The 19,229-nt window shown below is 42.9% G+C and overlaps 1 protein-coding gene across 1 annotated transcript; it reads right to left on the bottom strand.

Annotated features, from left to right (window-relative positions):
• Positions 1–2,175: 2,175 nt before the first annotated feature.
• On the bottom strand, positions 2,176–9,000 carry C5H3orf33 (chromosome 5 C3orf33 homolog). Its single transcript, XM_056850204.1, has 4 exons — positions 8,944–9,000; positions 4,556–4,709; positions 3,234–3,394; positions 2,176–2,463 (listed from the first exon to the last, which is right to left on the bottom strand). Exons 1-4 carry the CDS (start codon positions 8,986–8,988, stop codon positions 2,197–2,199), a joined length of 627 nt encoding a protein of 208 aa, XP_056706182.1. The 5' UTR covers positions 8,989–9,000; the 3' UTR covers positions 2,176–2,196.
• Between the last annotated feature and the right edge of the window lie 10,229 nt (positions 9,001–19,229).

Genomic DNA, 19,229 nt, shown 5'->3' with positions numbered 1-19,229 from the left:
ACTTTGCACAGTCAGCAGCCAACATGGGTGCCACAGAAAACAGGAAGCTGTTTGAATGAAGTTTCTGCATATCGTGGGATAGATTTTCATCCATGGAATCACAACGCACAGCTTCCAGTACAGCTATATGAGAAATAAGCTTCAGACTAAGCAAAACATAAGCGCTGATACACACGTCATTACCCACTCCATTTCTTCTGGAAAAGTACTGGCAATAAACCCAGCAACATAACTGGGAATATCCAAGAGAAAGCAAGAACTGCAACTGACGTTCGCAGCTTCAGTATGGTACAACACACAAACTCTCGCAGCAACCTTGTGGCAGAGCCACAGCTAGGGTTGCCAACCTCCAGGTACTAGCTGGAGATCTCCTGCTATTACAGCTGATCTCCAGCCAATAGAGATCAGTTAATCTGGAGAAAATGGAGGCTTTGGCCATTGGACTCTATGGCATTGAAGTCCCTCCCCTCCCCAGGCTCCGCCCCAAAAACCTTCCCCCAGTGGCGAAGAGGGACCTGACAATCCTAGCCACAGCGCAAGAGGGCTGACCCACCCAACAATTTACTTACTTATTTTTTAAAATGTTCTAACCCGCCTTCCCAGGCAAGGGCCAGGCTCAGGGCGGGTAACAACATTAAAACCACAAATAACCATATAATAAAACATCTGAAAACCATAAATACAATCTTGCAGATTATTAAAACAGATGATCGCCAATTAATACAGTGCCCCCTGCGACATAATAGGCACCGAAACTGAGTCGGCAACCCACCCCCTATAACATCAGTTGTAGAAGTGTGGGGGGGGGGAGGCCAACATTGATGGCACCTGCGGCTGTCCTCAGTTACAGGCCCGGTGGAAAATCTCTGTCTTACAGGCCCTGCAGAACTCTTTTCAATCCTGATGTTACTAGGCAGAGCATTCCACCTGGCCAGGGCCGAAAAGGCCCGACGTCTTTCATGTAGAACGTTACTATCGTCTAGATTTTTTAGACAAGGTTATTAAAACCTGATCGTTTTCAACCCACGTCAGCTTAAAGCAAGGAGACTCTGCACATGCTGCTCCCACGTGCAGACCTTGCCGCGACGGGGTAACGACTTCCCGGGGTTAAGCACCACGAGTGACGACAGCATGTCCATTACCACCCAACCACAGGCCGATGCCATTAGAAGCAAGCCTATTAATTAATTTTATTAAAATATCTATACCCTGCCTTTCCTCGTGGTTCAAGGCAGCCCTATACATATAGCTGGCAAAAAAAAAAACAATACTGTGACTGCCACAAGCTAACAGGGTCAGATGCCCTGGGAGGTACGTGCAACCTTGCTTGGGATGAAGGTGTGCCCCATGCTCTGCTACCTATTCCAGGTTGCCCATGCTAATTTATTTAAAATATTCATATCCCATCTTTTCGCATTACCCAATAGAACAGAATTACTTCTTGCAACATTATTCTAAGCACTTTAGAGGACAGCCTTTTTTTTGTCCATCCTTGCCTACAAGGCAGCACTTTCCTTACTTTTAGACTGTTTTATTTTTTCATTTCTGTACAGTACCTAAAGATTTGTGGTGTTTTAGGCCATTTATTATCTCTCTCCTTCTCTCCCCCTCTGTTCAGTGAGACTTTTCTTCTCTCGCTGGGCCACTGCATAGCCTAGCCTAGCACTCTTTAAAAAAAAAAATCATATCCACACCAGATCAATCTGATACCTAACCAGATCTTGCTCTTCTGGCTCTATCGATTCATTAGCTCATGCCCTCTTGGAATGCCACTTTTACGAGGAACTTCGATCACATTATATCTCTCCCCTTCTAACATATAAATCTAATGCCTCTGTGTCTGACATAATGCCTTTTTTACTAAGTGACAGGGATCCCAAGGCTACATTGTCAGTGGCAAGATTTGTTTCAGTCCTTATATCCCTCAAACATTAGATATATGCTGCTCAAGATCAATGGATCAAGGAGCTTCTAAGGGATAAAGGAAAGGAAATCCTAACTAGATCATATGCCATCATTTCCCCCCAAGGAATGTTTCTGTGATATTTTCCATCCTCTTTTCCCATGAGACAGGAGCCACCAACAGACGGCCAGACATCAGCTTGGAATATTGTTGTGGCAGAAGGAAAACACGACAAGTTGGCTGCTTTGTCCATCTGGTGTCTTTTCTTTAAAAACAAAAAAAACCTTTGTGTTTCAGAGGCGGATTCTCAGCCAGGTTGCAAACTGTTTTAACTTCTGCATGTATTTGTTATTATTTATACGCTCTCTGAGTTTCTCAAGGAATGTTGCTTCTTTCCAGATCCCTTTGTTTCTCTTCACGGCCTTCAGTTCCGCTTGGAGCAGCCTCTTGTGAAGCTTCCAGTATATCCGGGATTCATGAGTCAGTCCTTCGACCCCAACAGTCCTGCCCAGCCCTTGTCTCAGGATCTCTTCATTCAGACAGATGCTCGAAAACCTGCCCTGTTCAGGAAGGACATCAGGAACATTCAGGCACATCTTAGGTGAACATTTTAGAAAGCAACAAGAAAAGCAAATCAGATTCAGAAACATTTAAGAACGTAAGAAAAGCCATGCTGGATAAGACCAAGGTCCATCAAGTCCAGCAGTCTGTTCACACAGTGGCCAACCAGGTGGTGACGGTGCAGGAGAAGGAGGAGGTGGAAGAGGAAGAAGAAGAAGAGTGGAACACCACTGTCAACCAACATCAACGAAGCAGAGCAACAAACTATTGGGAAAATTCAGCAATTGCAGCAAGTGACCAGGAGGAAGAAGAAGAGTTGGTTTTTATATGCCGATTTTCTCTACCACTCAAGGAAGAATCAAAGCGGCTTACAATCACCTTCCCTTTCCCTCCCCACAACAGACACCCTGTGAGGTAGGTGGGGCTGAGAGAGTGTGAATAGCCCAAGGTCATCCAGCTGGCTTCATGTGTAGGAGTGGGGAAACAAATCCAGTTCACAAGATTAGCCTCCACTGCCCATGTGGAGGAGTGGGGAATCAAACCCGGTTGTCCAGATCAGACTCCACCGCTCCAAACCACCACTCTTAACCACTACACCACGCTGGGAGGCCCACAAGCAAAATGACTGCAGCAGCATTGTCCTGCCTGGGTTCCATAGCACCAAATATAATAGGCATGCTCCTCTGATCCTGGAGAGAATAGGTATGCATCATGACAGAAATGAAAGACAGAAATGGAAGAATTATTAGCCATTGATCCTGTGTCTTACCTTATTGACTACCACAAGGCAATCAAGCATTGAATCCTTCCTTCCAAGAAGCTGGAACCACATCATTTGGGAGGGTTTTAACTCTTTTTTTAACCAGACTGTACCATCTGGTGTTAGCTCCACACCAGCGAGTCTGACTATCAGTAAACCATGTGTGAGCCCTAAGAAACAGAAAACAACGTGAAAAAATAATAATGAATTATTACAGACATTTTATTGACTTTATAGCTAAGAAGATGTACAGCAACTGGGTATCTCCTAGGTTTATATAGAAATTTTCAAATTTTTAGTGAAACCCATTGAACGTTCTTGGTTTTATAGTCTTATAAGTGAGATGTTTAAAAGAAAAAAAATTCTACAGCCTGTTGGAGCCAAGAACTACTTGGCAAATAATAGTATAATCAGCCCTATGCATTCGTTAGGATGAAAACAGTGTGTGTGTGTGGGGGGGGAGAAGAATCCTTCTTTTGAGTGGAGAGAGCCCCACTTGTGGGGGAAATATTCAGGCATTCGACTCACCATGTAAAGGCTGGGAAAACTCATGCATGATCCCACCCCAACCATATGCACACACTTTCATTGCAAAACAAGCTTAGTCTTAATCACGTCACAACAGGCTCAGGGCAATCCATAATGGGGTTTTCAAGGCAGGAGATGAGCAGAGGTGGTTTGCCATTTGCCTTACTCAGCACAACAACCCTGGACTTCCTTGACGGTTTCCCATCCAAGTACTAACCACAGCCAACACCCTGCTTAGATTCCAAGCTGTGGAACTCATGCTAGTCTGGGCTATTCAGGCTGCACAGTCTTACTCTGTTGCCAATATGAGAAGCAGAAACAGACCTCTCCTCTGAAGCCTAATCCAGTTTTCAAATGCAGTCAGAGGTTCTGAAGCAGTGAAACAGAAACCTCAGGGCTATTTTGCAGTTCACTATTTAAACCGGCACAAGTTATAGACCTGCAACGTATACCTGACAACACCGTAACACTTGAGGCTCATGCACATCTATTTTTTAACCTTGAGTACACTGTGGAAATCTACTACAAGCAGCAATTAGTAACATTACTTCCACAGCATGTTATATGGGGCATGAAAAAAGAAAAGAACACATAAACACACACACAAATTTTGTAGTGAGAGAGGCAGACCTCATTTAGGTGTTTAACATACAAAGGACAGTACTTCTGTCAATTAAGGAAAATGGTACAGGTGTTTCTGTAAGCTATTCCTTTACAGTTTGATATCTTAAAACCTATTTTAAATGAACCCCACTCTCAATTTTGTCATTACAGGTCTTAACCATCCCTTTCATCTTACTTACATCTCCTCTGCAGTGATGAAATTATCGGAAGGATAACAGGAACGTGTTCGATTTCTAATCCTTGCTCAGTTATCTGGTGTAACCGTCCCCGCAGCTTAACATTCTTCTCTATAAATTCTATTGGTATTTCCAGAGCATTTGTGAATTTGGTCGTCTATTCAGAGAAAAGGGAAGGAGATGTAACAATCAAAAGAGTTACAAAAATAAGTGCACAACTTTGTAACAGTAGCATAACTGTTGGGATGGGCTATGCATTTGAAATGAATAAAATCGTGCCCCAAGAAAACAGACCACATATCCTCTTCCTCTATCTTATTTAACTGGCCTATTTCACACATTATGTAGAGAAAATCTGGGTTGTCACCAAGAGAACATACACTCAACAGGGAACTAAACTATTTATGGACAGGGGTGAGGCTCAGTGTAGAGTTTCTGCTCAGCTTGCAGAAGGTTCCGAGTTCAATCCCTGGTATCTCCAGTTAAGAGGATGAAGTAGCAGGTGAGGTGAAAGACCTAAGAAGGAGACTCTGGACAGCAAGGGCTAGTCAGAATAGACGAGACTGACCTTGATAAACCAATGGCCTGAGGCAGTTTTATCTGTTTGCATGGCTCTACAACAATGCAAATCTGTTGTATGTGTCTGCAAATGTTTGTTGCATTCACAGCTTGCATTTTTAGGAGCAAACAGTTTTTAAAAATGTGAAATAGCTTGATGCACGGTCTGCCCCAAGGATAGCCAGCCCCTGGCACACATGGCTACAGGGCCAGATCTTCACCCAGGCAACTGAGGTGTTTACTGACAGCAGTGCTGGGGCCTGTAATGCAGCAAAAGGCAACAGGCATGCCTTATGTCCAGGATCACCTCCAATATCTGCACAGTTACCAACTCGGTCCAAGGCGAATCCCTGAGATGCCTGCATGACCACTGGGGCCCGGAGTGCTCCAAGCATATCTGGCCCAACATAACCCTTGTTTCCCCATCCCCAACAACACTACCAACATTTCCACAGGTAAATGGTGCATTACTTCCCCCCTTGATACTTGTGCCTATAAAGGTCAGCTAAGTGAGGTGGATGCTAAAACAGCTGGTCCTCACTCACCCCAGACTATCACAGAAATAAAAAGGTATATGTGTATGGGGGAGACAACGTGGTTCACAGTGTTATGGGAACCCAACTTTGAAACAACAGAATATAGAGGAGATGGAGAAGAGTTGGTTTTTATGTGCCAACTTTCTCTACCTTTTTAAGGAGAATCAAAGCAGCTTACAATTTCCTTCCCTTCCTCTCCCCACAACAGACACCTTGTGAGGTAGGTGGGGCTGAGAGAGTTCGGAGAGAACTGTGACTAGCCCAAGGTCACCCAGCTGGCTTCATGTGGAGGAGTGGGGAAACCAACCCGGTTCTCCAGATTAGAGTCCGCCACTCTGAACCACTACACCACCTCCAGGGAGAGTTTGTGGAACTGGAGCAGTAAGTGCAGCTTGCCATCATACTGCCCCACAGCTATGCCACATATATCATATCTAGTCTGTACTACTGGGAGGTTTAAGCCATTATTTAACTTTTTTAATGTGGTTCACAGGGTGGTTCACAATGGGAAGTTTAAGCCATGATTTAACTTTTTTACCAAACCTTCACTCCTGTTGCTTTGCAAGGTCTTTTCATAGACGTGCAAGGCCTTGCAAATAACGAGCCTGAAGGTCCTGTAAATAAGCAGAACAGAACAGGTCTGAGAACTGTGCTCAATCTGGCGCTTCAAGGACTAACCAACCAGCTGACATGTTTACGTGTGCTCATATGAAACCACTCTGATTAAACAATGCTTGCATCGGGTGCAAGTCATTTAGCATCCATTCGAATAAAGAGCGCCAAGACACACAACAATACTGAAGTCGATGCCGGGGTTTCACGTACCTCAGTAAAGGAAGCACTTGGCATTGTACGTCAAACAAAGAGATCCTCACAATCTAAGTGAGAGGAGCTGTATAAAGGAAGGCCAGTGAGATGCAGAAAATCAGAAGAAAGAAGCCAGTCACTAACCAGGCAGCTAAATACACCAACAGAAGGAACCAGGCATGTGGCAGGAAATAGAGGTTTCAATGGCAGAGGAGAGGCGGAGGAGGAGGAGAGTTGGTTTTTATATCCCACATTTTTCTACCTTTAAGGAATCTCAAAGCAGTTTACAATCGCCTTCCCTTCCTCTCCCCACAACAGATACCTTGTGGGGCTGAGAGAGTTTGGAGAGAACTGTGACGGACCCAAGGTCACCCAGCAGGCTTCATGTGGAGGAGTGGGGAATCGAACCCGGTTCTCCAGATTAGAGTCCACTGCTCTTAACTACAACACCACGCAGCAAGATAGAACAGAATTCAGCTAAAATGCACCTTCCTCCAAAACAAGCCTTCATTGGGTATGCAGGCCGCATTTTCACACCACAGTTAGCCTAAAGCTTCCCCTCATGCCAAGCTGTTTCTGCTGGCAGGAACACAGTCAAGCATAAAGGAGGGGAAGGTACACTCGACTAGAGCTCTGGCTGCAAGCCATTACCATGACAGGGTCTGCTGATGCCATGTCCGAAATAAAACTAATCAGGGTAGAGAGGGGTTTGGGAAACAGCATACTGAGAACAGGGACCAGGAAAGAGGACATTTACAGCATGATGCAATTTGTGAAAGCTCCAAAAAGTGTGCTCCGGTTTGGAAGCCAAGGTGAAGAAGAACCTCCATATGGAAGCAGTTTTCCTGCGCTGTGTTCCAATCAAACTGGAAGCCCCAATGATTGCTGTTTACTACACTGAAGTCCCGAGGATGGATCTTCCAGTGTCTCCTCTAGTTTAAGCTCCCTTGGAACCAGCTAGCTAGCCACAAGGTGCCAATTCAGACATTTGCGGCCATTTTGCAGTCAACCTCTTATTTAGGTTTTTAAAATGTACATAGGAAAAAGGGAAGTGGCAAGAGCCCTGTGATCACTACAAATAAAGGAGAAATCCTTCCAAGCTATTTCAACAATAATTTGATTAATAACTTGGTGTCGAGGAGAGGTCCTGTCACAGGATGGGAGAAGAGAGCATTTTACTAGCTGCAGAGGTCAGGCACACATACAGTGTTTCTACGAAACAATAATTCCCATACTGGTGCAAAATGCTCATCAGAACAACCATTTCCAAACTGCAGCCAGCTAATTATGTTTGGGTGGGGACGACTGTCTTAAGCAGTAAGCAACTATATACTTTATACCTGATTCTGTAGTATTGTATTGATTCCTCAGCTGTTTTTCCCTTTATGACCAGACGATCTGTAAAGTGGGTTCTTGAAAATAGATACAACCTCACCAATTGCCCAGATTGCTATTAATTATACTGTTGTGTAAACAAGTATAACTAAGTTCAGGAAATTTAATCCCTGTAGGCCTATTTAAACAGGAAGGTTTTACACTTTGTCTAAACACGAGTGACAAGCAGCTTTGGGAGGCCTCTTTTCAGGAGCCATTATGGAAAAGGCCCTGTCCTTTGTCTCAGCTAGTCATATCTGCCTACTACAGCACATCTGGACTGGCGGCATTTATGCATGGGAGCTTTACCTGGGGTTTGTTGCTTGCTGGACCCACACTTTTCTGTTGTGAATCCAAAATTTGCTATGCACCAGCAGTCAGTAAGCTCAAATCAGAAAGCATTTGAGTCCCCACCCCTTGAAACGCTGCTTTGTAATTGGCTGTAGTGCTTACTATGAGAGAAGTGTCCAGTTCCTCTCTCCCCACCCCCCGGAAACCCAAGTGCCGTGTTAAAAAGCATTTTTGAAGAAAAACAGGAGCTCTCTAAAAGGAATGGGGGGAGGAGAAACCCAAGCATCATTTTAAAATCCTTTCTTGTGAGTCTGCTCAGAAAGAACCCCGAGAAAGCAGGAAGCATTTGAGCCCCTGCTTCTTGAAACGTTGCTGTGTAACTGGCTGTGGTGCTTGCTGGGAGAAAAACATCACAACATCTCAGCAGTTGTGTAGATTGGCATATATGGAGAGAGCTGCTCACTAAGAGCTTAAGGACTAGTGGCCATTTAGAAAGCTGGAGCCTTTCTGCAAAGCAAGACTTCTTTAAGTCCACTGACTTTAAGTGGACAAGACAAAAGCTGTTAACAATCATTATTAACAATCATCATTAGGATTGATCTTGGTCTCCTCAGATCAGTGGATTCTATATTTTAGCTCACCTCAAGCTCTAGAGACTGGGCAGACTGGAAATCTAAATAATTATTCTGCTTGTAGCAACACACATGCTCTATTTTAACTTAAAAATGACAAGTAGAAAAAAACACAATTAAACTGCTCATTATGACTTATTTGTAGCACACAGCTTCTGTAGATGAAGACTACTAAAATTAATTTGCAACTTACCAACTTAACACTCTTTGCAAGTAAAATTACTCCAGCTATTGCCATTCCTGTGCTGATATTCTGTAGAAGAAAAAGTTCACAAGTCATTTAAATCTCTAGCCCACTACTTTCATTGTATTGCCTACATCTAAGCAAACAGCATCAGCAGCATGGTTCAGAAGAAATGCCAAATCATGATGTACCACTACATTAACAATCCTTTGGGAGCCTCAAATGCACACACTCCCTCCCTCAAGTGTCACAAACTAATTAGGTAGTTTCTGGTTTGGATGGAAAACTGTATCTGTCTGTCAAATCCAAAGCAATAAACTATGGTCTGTGCTTGCCCAGCAAACTACGAATAAATACAAATTATCCATCCATTTAGATCTTCATTCTAGGCCCTCTTCCTGATGACCTGAAGACACAACAAAGGACTTTTTCAATAGCTGCTTTCAGGCTTTGGAACTCCAAGATTTGTCTGGCTATATCGCTGTAGGCCTATGGTGAACACTATTGTCCCAGGAGACATTCAGTGTTATGGTTTGCTAATTGTGTTTGATACTGCCAATTTCACATCTGTCTGCTGTTTTGGGGTGTTTTAGGGAGATTGTTGAGAGCCAGCGTGGTGTAGTGGTCAAGGTGTCAGACTCTGCCATGGAAACTTGATGGGTGACCTTGGGCCGGTCACATACTCTCTGCCTCGACCCCAGCAAGTATTTGGATGGGAGACCTCCAAGGAATACCAGGGGTGTGACATGGAGACAAGCAATGGCTAACCACCTCTGAACAACTCTTGCATTGAAAACCCTATGGGGTCTCCGTAAATCAGCTGTGACTTGACGCCAAAAAAAGGGGAGATTGTCCTTGTTGGATTGCTTTTGTGTTTTAAAGGCTCTGGTTGTACAACTTACATTGCTGGTTGCCTTGATGCCTAGTGGCAGAAAGAGGGGTTGCATAATAGTTTGTTGCTTATGTAAACGTAACAACAAACAGTTTGCCCAACAACCAGGAGCTAAGATTCTCAGAGCACAAAGGAAAGAGGGAGCATACAAAATGACAACTCATCCAGAGTCATTCTCACAGAACCAAATTATGGTTTGATGAATCATGCCCATTTGGGGGCAGGGGAACCAGTTCACAACTATCAGCTAGTAATGGCTTGACTGTTTGGAAAAGATCATGGTTGTAATAAAATAGGGCGTCAAACAGCTGAAAGCTTTAACCTTCACGGGACCCCAATTGGCCCTCAAGGAAATGTAAAAATACATCTTTATTACCACCACTTATATATAAAATGAATTGAATAAATAAAAACTAGAGACAGACTACTCAAAATACAAGCAGAAACCGTGTGGTTAACAGCTTGGGGGGGGGAGGTGTCAAAATTTCTTCTTTAAGATAGGAACTTAAAAAAAAAACCCATAAACCTTAATGGGGTTTGTGCAGGTCAAAAACACTTAAGTGCATAATGTAAATTTCATGTAATGAAGAAATTTCCTCTAGAGAATTCTTTCTTCCAGTTGATTTTCTATAAAAACCTTTAAAAACTTACAGGCAGGCTCTTCATTTCTGTGTATGCATAGACTTATTCCCCAGGTATCTATAGGACTGTAGTTTTAAATTCCATGGGTTTGTGTATGTACGTGTAAATACCAATATTGCATTATATAATTTGATACTAACTGAGCTTGACTATAGCCCATTTTCTTCTGAAAATGCTAGTATTTAGGGAGTAACCGACTTGCTGTATTGCGAAGTGGGGGGGGGGGGAGTTTGCCTGACTGAAGAAAAATGTTTTTACAAGTCAATACGACAAAACCCCAGTAGGGCATCTGACTTTATTGCAACAAAGTTTTTCTTCAGCCAATACACAATCAGTACATCTTTCACTAACTGAAGCATAAAACATATGTGAAGACAGACATAAGGGAAAGCCCGCCAGCCCCAAAGTACACTTCGCCAATTACTCCATGCAGGGTTGGACGCTGCTGAGAACTAACCTTGTTCCCCAACCTTGTCACCAGCCCATTTTAGAACATTAAGGCTCAATATTGATACCCTGCCTTTCTGCATAAGAAAAGCCCTGCTGGATCAGACCAAGGCCCATCGACTCCAGCAGTCTGCTCACACAGCGGCCAACCAGGTGCCTCTAGGAAGCCCACAAACAAAGACTGCAGCAGCAGCATCCTCCCCAAGTTCCACAGCACCTAATATAATAAACATGCTCCTCTGATACTGTAGTAGAAAAGAGCAAGAGTCCAGTAGCACCTTAAAGACGAACAAAAATATTTTCTGGCAGGGTATGAGCTTTCGTGAGCCACAGCGCACAGCTGTGGCTCACGAAAGCTCATACCCTGCCAGAAAATATTTTTGTTTGTCTTTAAGGTGCTCCTGGACTCTTGCTCTTTTCTACTACTGCAGACAGACTAACACGGCTACCCACTGTGAATTATCCTCTGATACTGTAGAGAGTAGGTATACATCACGACTAACATTCAATTTGACTAGGAGCCATGGATAGCCCTCTCCTCCACGAACATGTGTCCACTCCCCTCTTAAAGCCTTCCAAGTTGCCAGCCATCATCATATCCTGGGGCAGGGAGTTCCACTATTTAACGATGCGCTGCGTGAAGAAATCCTTCCCTTTTTTTTTTTTATCGGTTTTGAATCTCTCACCCTTCCAGCTTCAGCAGATGACCCCGCAGTGTGGTGTTAAGAGAGAGGGAGCAAAGCTTCTCCCTGCCCACTCTCTCCATACCATGCATAATTTTGTAGACCTCTATCATGTCTCCCCCAAAGCAGGGCAACCCTGAAGCAATGCAACTAAAGAAGAGTGTGCCTCTGAGCGTGTCGAGAGTGCCCGCCCCTTAGCCCTGCCTCTTTAGTATTAGAAAAGGGCAAGAGTCCAGTAGCACCTTAAAGACTAACAAGACTATTTTCTGGCAGGGCGTGAGCTTTCGTGAGCCACAGCTCCCTTCTTCAGATACAGCTAGAATGTGAATCCATCTGTCTTTAAGCAGAGGAGAGTGAATTCAGACAAGCATTAGTATGTAAATGTTAACAATATGTAAATGTGAATAGCAGGCGTGATGGGATTAGGTGTGATATGCAGAAGAGTCTGTGATGTCCAGGGGAGAGATGGGTGTGGAGAAACCAGCACTGGTCATGAGCCATGAATGCAAGGTCTTTATCCAGCCCAGGTCAATGCCCTGGCTTTAGTTTGAATACCAACTGTCATTCAACTGCCTTTTTAGAGCGAGGAGGCAGGCCCGCGTGCTAATCAAGCCCCCGCAGCACAGAAGGGCTGCCTGCCTGCCTGCCTGCCTGCCTCTAGTACCCGCATTCCCTCCCCCGTGGGCGGGGAGGCAACGCCAAGCCGGCCGGCCAGACCCGGACCGACTCCCTCCTCTCCCCCGGCCCCCGCGACGTACCCGGACGAGGGAGAGATGCGCGTCTGCCCATTCCGACAGGCGCGCGATATAGTTGGCCGGCTCGCCGCCTCGCTGCCCCGCCATGGCCCTAAGCGCAGCCCCGCCCCTCCTTCTCCCCCCCCAGCGCCTACGTTCCGGCCAGGCCGCAGCGCCACCTACTGGCCGCTTGGGGGTGGCGGGTGGGGGTCACGCGGCAGCTGAGCCTGCTCAGGGCAAGCAGAGCTTTCCACCTGGGCAGAACCAGAGGGAGGCTGTGCTCTCTTCTCCCTCTTAACCAATCAGTCTTTATCAATAGAAAAGGGCAAGAGCCCAGTAGCACCTTCAAGACTAACAACAATATTTTCTGGTAGGGTAGGAGCTTTCTGTGGCTCACGAAAGCTCATACCCTGCCAGAAAATATTGTTGTTAGTCTTTAAGGTGCTACTGGACTCTTGCCCTTTTCTACTACTGCAGACAGACTAAAGCTCATACCCTACCAGAAAATATTGTTGTTAGTCTTGAAGGTGCTACTGGGCTCTTGCCCTTTTCTATTATCTGGAAAAGACAGTCATGCTAGGAAAAGTTGAGGGCAGCAGGAAAAAGAGGAAGACCCAACAAGAGATGGATGGACTCAATAAAGGAAGCCACGGCCCTCAATTTGCAAGATCTGAGCAAGGCTGTTCAGGATAGGACGCTTTGGAGGACATAGGGTCACCATGAGTCGGAAACGACTTGACGGCACTGAACACACACACACAATTTAGAAAAGGGCAAGAGTCCAGTAGTCACGAAAGCTCATGCCCTACCAGAAAATATTTTTTGTTAGTCTTTAAGGTGCTTTGTTAGTCTTTAAGGTGCTACTGGACTCTTGCCCCTTTCTACTACTGCAGACAGACTAACACGGCTACCCACTGTGAATCTTTATTAAAACAGTCATAGACCAGCACATCTCTTGACAATTTACCACTAAATCCTTAGTACTACACTCTGTGTGTGTGTGTGTGTGTGTGTGTGTTAAGTGCTGTCAAGTCGCTTCCGACTCATGGCAACCCTATGAATGAAAGTCCTCCAAAATGTCCTGTCTTTGACAGCCTTGCTCAGGTCTTGCAAACTGAGGGCGGTGGCTTCCTTTATTGAGTCAGTCCATCTCTTGTCGGGTCTTCCACGCTGTGGCTCACGAAAGCTCATACCCTACCAGAAAATATTGTTGTTAGTCTTTAAGGTGCTACTGGACTCTTGCCCCTTTCTACTACTGCAGACAGACTAACACGGCTACCCGCTGGGAATCTTTATTAAAACAGTCATAGACCAGCACATCTCTTGACAATTTACCACTAAATCCTTAGTACTACACTCTGTGTGTGTGTTAAGTGCCATCAAGTTGCTTCCGACTCATGGTGACTAATGAATGAAAGTCCTCCAAAACGCCCTCTCTTTGACAGCCTTGCTCAGGTCTTGCAAACTGAGGGCGGTGGCTTCCTTTATTGAGTCAGTCCATCTCTTGTCGGGTCTTCCTCTTTTCCTGCTGCCCTCCACTTTTCCTAGCATAAAGCTTACAAATACATAACAATGGCACAATGAACTGAAACATTACAAAAGGATACTCAAAAACAAAATAGAGACAAATGGAAATCTTTCTATGAATATATTAAAACCAAAAAATAACAATTAAACTCTATGAGCTACAGCAGGATTAAATTGGAGAGCAAATCCACTCTGCTAGTAAGTTAATGTATTACTATATTCTACAAGGGGGTAGTACTAGGCATATCAATGTTGAACAATATGTAATGTTTTTTCCCTTTTCCTTTTCTTCCTTCTGTACCCGTATTTATTATTGAAAATCAATAAAAATATTTATAAAAAAACTTTTCCTAGCATGACTGTCTTTTCCAGTGACTCTTGTCGTCTCATGACGTGACCAAAATACTATAGCCTCAGTTTAGTCATTTTAGCTTCTAGGGTCAGTTCAGGCTTTATTTGATCTATAACCCACTAATTTGTTTTTTTGGCAGTCCATGGAATCCATACTACACTCTACCCACAGGTTAATACAAATTGTAAAATAATTATTTACACAATTATAAATTATTTATGCTACCCATTAAAATTATTGGCATACCAGCTTTCTCAGCAGCGTCTGGACGGATTCTACAGGCTGCTGCACAAAACTTTGCTGTTCCTGATGTAAGCTGTGGATTTTCATCTATAAGCAGCATTTTAGTATAACCCAGATCTGAATATCCGGAATGCCTACTAAGCCAGGGGGAGATAAACTTAGAACGAGCCTCTTTGTATAGTGGACGGCGCAGCAGAACGTGCTCCGTTGTTTCGATTTCCCTTAAAGCACAGGGACATACCCTATCCTCCACGGGAACCATTCTATATCTCCCACCCCAAACCACTGAGGCCCTCTTAACCAAATAAAAGTGTTCAAATAGTGGATTCAGACCTCCACTCCCGTGGTTGCACCTAGTCGACGATAATGCACGAAAGGAATTTTGCAGATGATCAAAGGCACTTGTTGATTTAGGTATCCCAAAGCTGCTGGGTTTGGCCACCAGACAGAAGCACTGGCTCAATGTATGCCTTATCCAGAATCACTCCTGAGCCAGCAGTGTTTAAACAATGAGTGCCTGTGTCACAGAAACATTCGAAATAATTCTCAGAACAATTACTGTTCCCAGGACAAAAATAACCTTTCCACAAACGTGCCGTTTACACTGAGGAAGCGTTGGTGATTTGTGGACTGCAGTCGAGAGCAACATCAATGTCACCTGGCTGTCATCTCTCAGATCTTAACCGCATGCTTTGAAGAGTTGGGTTGCCAGCTGTGGGTTGGGAAATACTTGGAGATTTTGGGAGGTGGAGCCTGAGGAAAGCAGGTTTTGGGGAGGGGAGGGACTTCAATGGGGTAGAATGCCATAGAGTCCACCTTCCCAAGCATCCATTTTCTCCAGGTGAACTGATCTCTGTCGCCTGGAGATCAGTTGTAATAGCGGGAGATCTCCAGCCACCAACTGGAGGTTGGCAACCCTATTGAAGAGGGAAACTTCAAAAACACATATACGGGGAGGTAAGGTTAGGGCCCTCAATGGCAGCCATTTTGTGGGGGTGCCTATGGGCCTCTCTCAAAATCAAGATGTACTTACAAGCCACCACCCTGCAAGTTTTACTTTGGGGCATGCCCTAAAACTTCCATGAAACTAGTCTGAAGCACTTAATTTGTAAAGACTTGTGGTAGATTCACTAGGAGACTCTGCCATAAGAATGGTTTCACACACACACACACCAAACAAATATGGTGAGGAAGTGTTTTAACACTATTGCATGGGTTGGGCTGCTGATATGCGCAACAGCTGCTCTATGTATCTGGGAAAATAAATGCATGCCACACTTCTCATGTGATGAAAAATATGCCTTTTCTCCATAAGGAAAAGCAAATACTTTTCCTCTGTCTATCAAAATAGTCGATAAGACTTCAGTTTATCCACAATCACCAGCAGTTGCAGGCAAGGCCCGGGGCCTTCAAAATGGCATTCTAGTGCCCTCTGCTTAGCCACACTAGTTTAACAACAAAATTTTGGTTCATTAATTTCACATCTGTATCCTTAACTATATGTCTGTACAAGTCCTTCAATCCTCTTTCCAGTTCAACAGCACAAAGTAACTCAGATATTCCCAGTGAAATATCCTTCCTACCTCAGGCTGACATGAATGGTTTTGGAAGCACAGTGCTTGAGATAGAATGGAAGGAAGAAGAGGCACAGAAAAACCATAGAGCCTCTCTCGGATTCTCTGGATTGCTATTAGCAATCCAAGTGGTATCAAAGTGTAAATCCTTTTGAACAAGGTTGAGCGCATTCAACAAGACTTCTAAGAGAATACATGACACAAACAATTTAAATTGGAATATTGCTTTATTGAAACAAACTGGAGAACGTCCAAGATTTTTTAATAAGGCGTTTCCATGAACGTACCACTTTAAATAACAAAGAAACCATACTGTGCTCTGATAATTAACGGTACATAATATTTAAAGCTTTACATTGAAAAGTGGTGGAGAAAGCAAACACTTTTGGTAAAAGAGGATGTTAAACATGGTTATGTTGCCTGTTAGAAACTGGCCTTTCAATCATCAATGAACCAACAATTTTGTTCTGTTCTTTAGTATGATTCATTGCCACTTCAAAGTAAATGGAACTGCTTGTATTTTAAAATAGCAATGCTTTAATTTACAGCATATTGTAACAGATAAAAAAGTAACCAAACATATTCAAAAATAGTTCAGCATATACATTATACCTCTGTTCCCCTACTATATTACATTCAAAGTAATAATTCCAGAAAGTTCCTGGGCCAAAACTGAAGCATTTCTCAGCAAAGCTAATTTTTACATGGTCCATTTAAGCAAATATTATAACGCCTTTTTTCAAGTAGTACTTTATTTAGAAAATGCTATGAAATGAAGTTGATTGTATAATTAATTCATGTTAAGTAACTTGAGATTTAGTCTTCTTCAAAAGAAGGTAATAGTATATATTATTATACAATACCACTGTGGATATGTCTGATGAAACTTTGTAGATACAAATAGAATTCCCAAGGAATTAAAAAACCAGGAAAACGCAAACAGCATTCTCAAAAAATCAGCAACTTTACAGCTAAGCCAAGACCCAGAAACAGCAGCTAAGCTTTTTTAAAAATCCAACAAAGGTCGAGGTAATGTTTTTAAGTACAGCACTGGGTAATAAGGTTCAAGCTGAAGTTATCAAATAATACTCTTATCTCAGCTCAGCATGCCTTTCTCCTACACATAAGGAAACTATCATAATACACCAGTGGAACAAGATCATGTGTTTCACTTTTCATGAGGAAATTGTACTTGATTGCTGAAATGTTCCTAACTGCTATCTAGGATCTCTCTTTAACCTGACAAACAATTATGTGCTAAGACTACAATGCGTTATCATTTATTGCAATTATGTGAACACTTTTAAATCAGACCTCCGTGGAAGTCCTTCAGATTCTAATAAGAATTTCCCCCCCCCCGCCCACCAAACTTTACTACTTGTACCCTGGCTTGAAATATTAGCCCAATTCATTTGCACCTTCACATACCGCAGTCCAGACGACCTTCACCAACAGAATGTTTGCTCCTTTGGGTATATAGTGCAGAGAAAAACATACATTTTGGAAGAAATATTGTCACTTCAATATAGAACTATATTATGTTGCCTGATTATCTCTAGCTATATCTAAATAGGATTTAAAAAATAGTTTCTTTTGCCCGCAACTAGATTAAATAACGAACCACTATGTTTTTTAGAAAGTCATCTACCAGCTGAGATCAATCAATTGAAAAGGGATTAAGTCGAGGTGAAAGCAAACTACTACCCTCACATCACAATCCAACCCAAGTACATGGGTATGCCCTGTAGGTTTGTCTTTTTTTCCTTCTTTGTATAGCAGGGCCCCTCAGCCAAAAAGTTTTGTTTTAATATGCGGCGTGGCAGACTTATTTGAGAGAGACAAGCCTAAAGTTCCCTTGGGAATGCTGAGCCAAGTGTGCTTCTCTTTGGATAATAAATTTGGAACATTTCATTGCCTCGTAGACTTTCCGGATTGTGCTTTGCTATTGATTCTGGGTTTTAGTTTTAATGAGATATTCACGAATTTACTCTCATGTATCAGACATTTTTTTAAAAAATGAACAAACCTTTATTTATTTTGGCACGTCGTAGGAACAGTAATACAGAATTGTAAAATTTAAAAAGGCTAACCAGAAGTGTGTGCATATCCTGCAACCTAGATACCATTTTCTAGAAGTATCTTTCTCCAAATGCTGCCTAGATACCATTTTACATAAAGTAACACGCATTTTATCAATGCTGTGACACCACAAACAAACGGAACAGCAAACAAAAACACAGTGATGAACTAAAATTACTGTTATTTTACTTGTGCTTATCCAGCCTATGAGAAGAGATTAAGGCAGACAAAAATCAGCTTATTGTAAAGTAACTAGTAAAAATGAAAGTGTTTGAAGAGCACACTGAATTTTTCATTCAAGTAAACAGGATTATTTAAACTATTATGTGAACTATGTTACAAGATAAAAGCATTATTATATTGGAACGACATACTGAAAGGGAAAAACTAGACCCTCGAAGTCTGCTAAGGTTGATGAAGGAATCCAGCACCGCCCATTACCATGCCCTTACATCTACTTGATCTGTGAAAGAGAGCAAGTGATGCTTTTCACAGCATGGAAACAAGCATCATCACCTAATGCCTATAGATCACGCTGCTATTAAATGTATAGAAACAAGGGATCAGTAAAACTTGTTACCTAATTTTCTAGCAAACAAGACCAAATGAAGACTGTATGGTTCAACCAGTGCAACATACCTACATCTTCCAATCCCAAAGACTTTTGAGCAGCTTATGGTAATAGGACAACTCTGCTCCAAATACATCTAGACTGATGGCTGCAGTTAACACAGCAATGCTCTGACTGAATCACTTAACTTAAATTGGACTGTGTCCGGAAATTCATATTTAACTGTGTTTAGGTTACAAGTTGCTTAACCGTGAGCTGCTTCTTTGGTGTGCTCTTCAGATGAGATGTGGAAGATAAAAGGTGAGAAGAAGATTAGGCCAGGTGACGCTAAATTGGATTTTTTAAAAAAAATGTTGATAGTATTAGCACTCCGACACCCAAATTCTAAACCAGTTTCTTTGGAAACAAGCCCCAGTAATTTCAATGGAACTCATTCCCAAGTAAATGTACATAAGATGTGCACATGAGCTACCTCTTGTAAGGAGCTTAACCTTTACATACCTCTGAAGAGAAATGTAAAAGAAAATTATACTGTAAGAGACCCAGATTCA

This window comes from Euleptes europaea, chromosome 5, assembly GCF_029931775.1.
Source record: "Euleptes europaea isolate rEulEur1 chromosome 5, rEulEur1.hap1, whole genome shotgun sequence".
Taxonomy (NCBI): domain Eukaryota; kingdom Metazoa; phylum Chordata; class Lepidosauria; order Squamata; family Sphaerodactylidae; genus Euleptes; species Euleptes europaea.
This window is presented reverse-complemented; position numbering and strand designations above follow the sequence as displayed.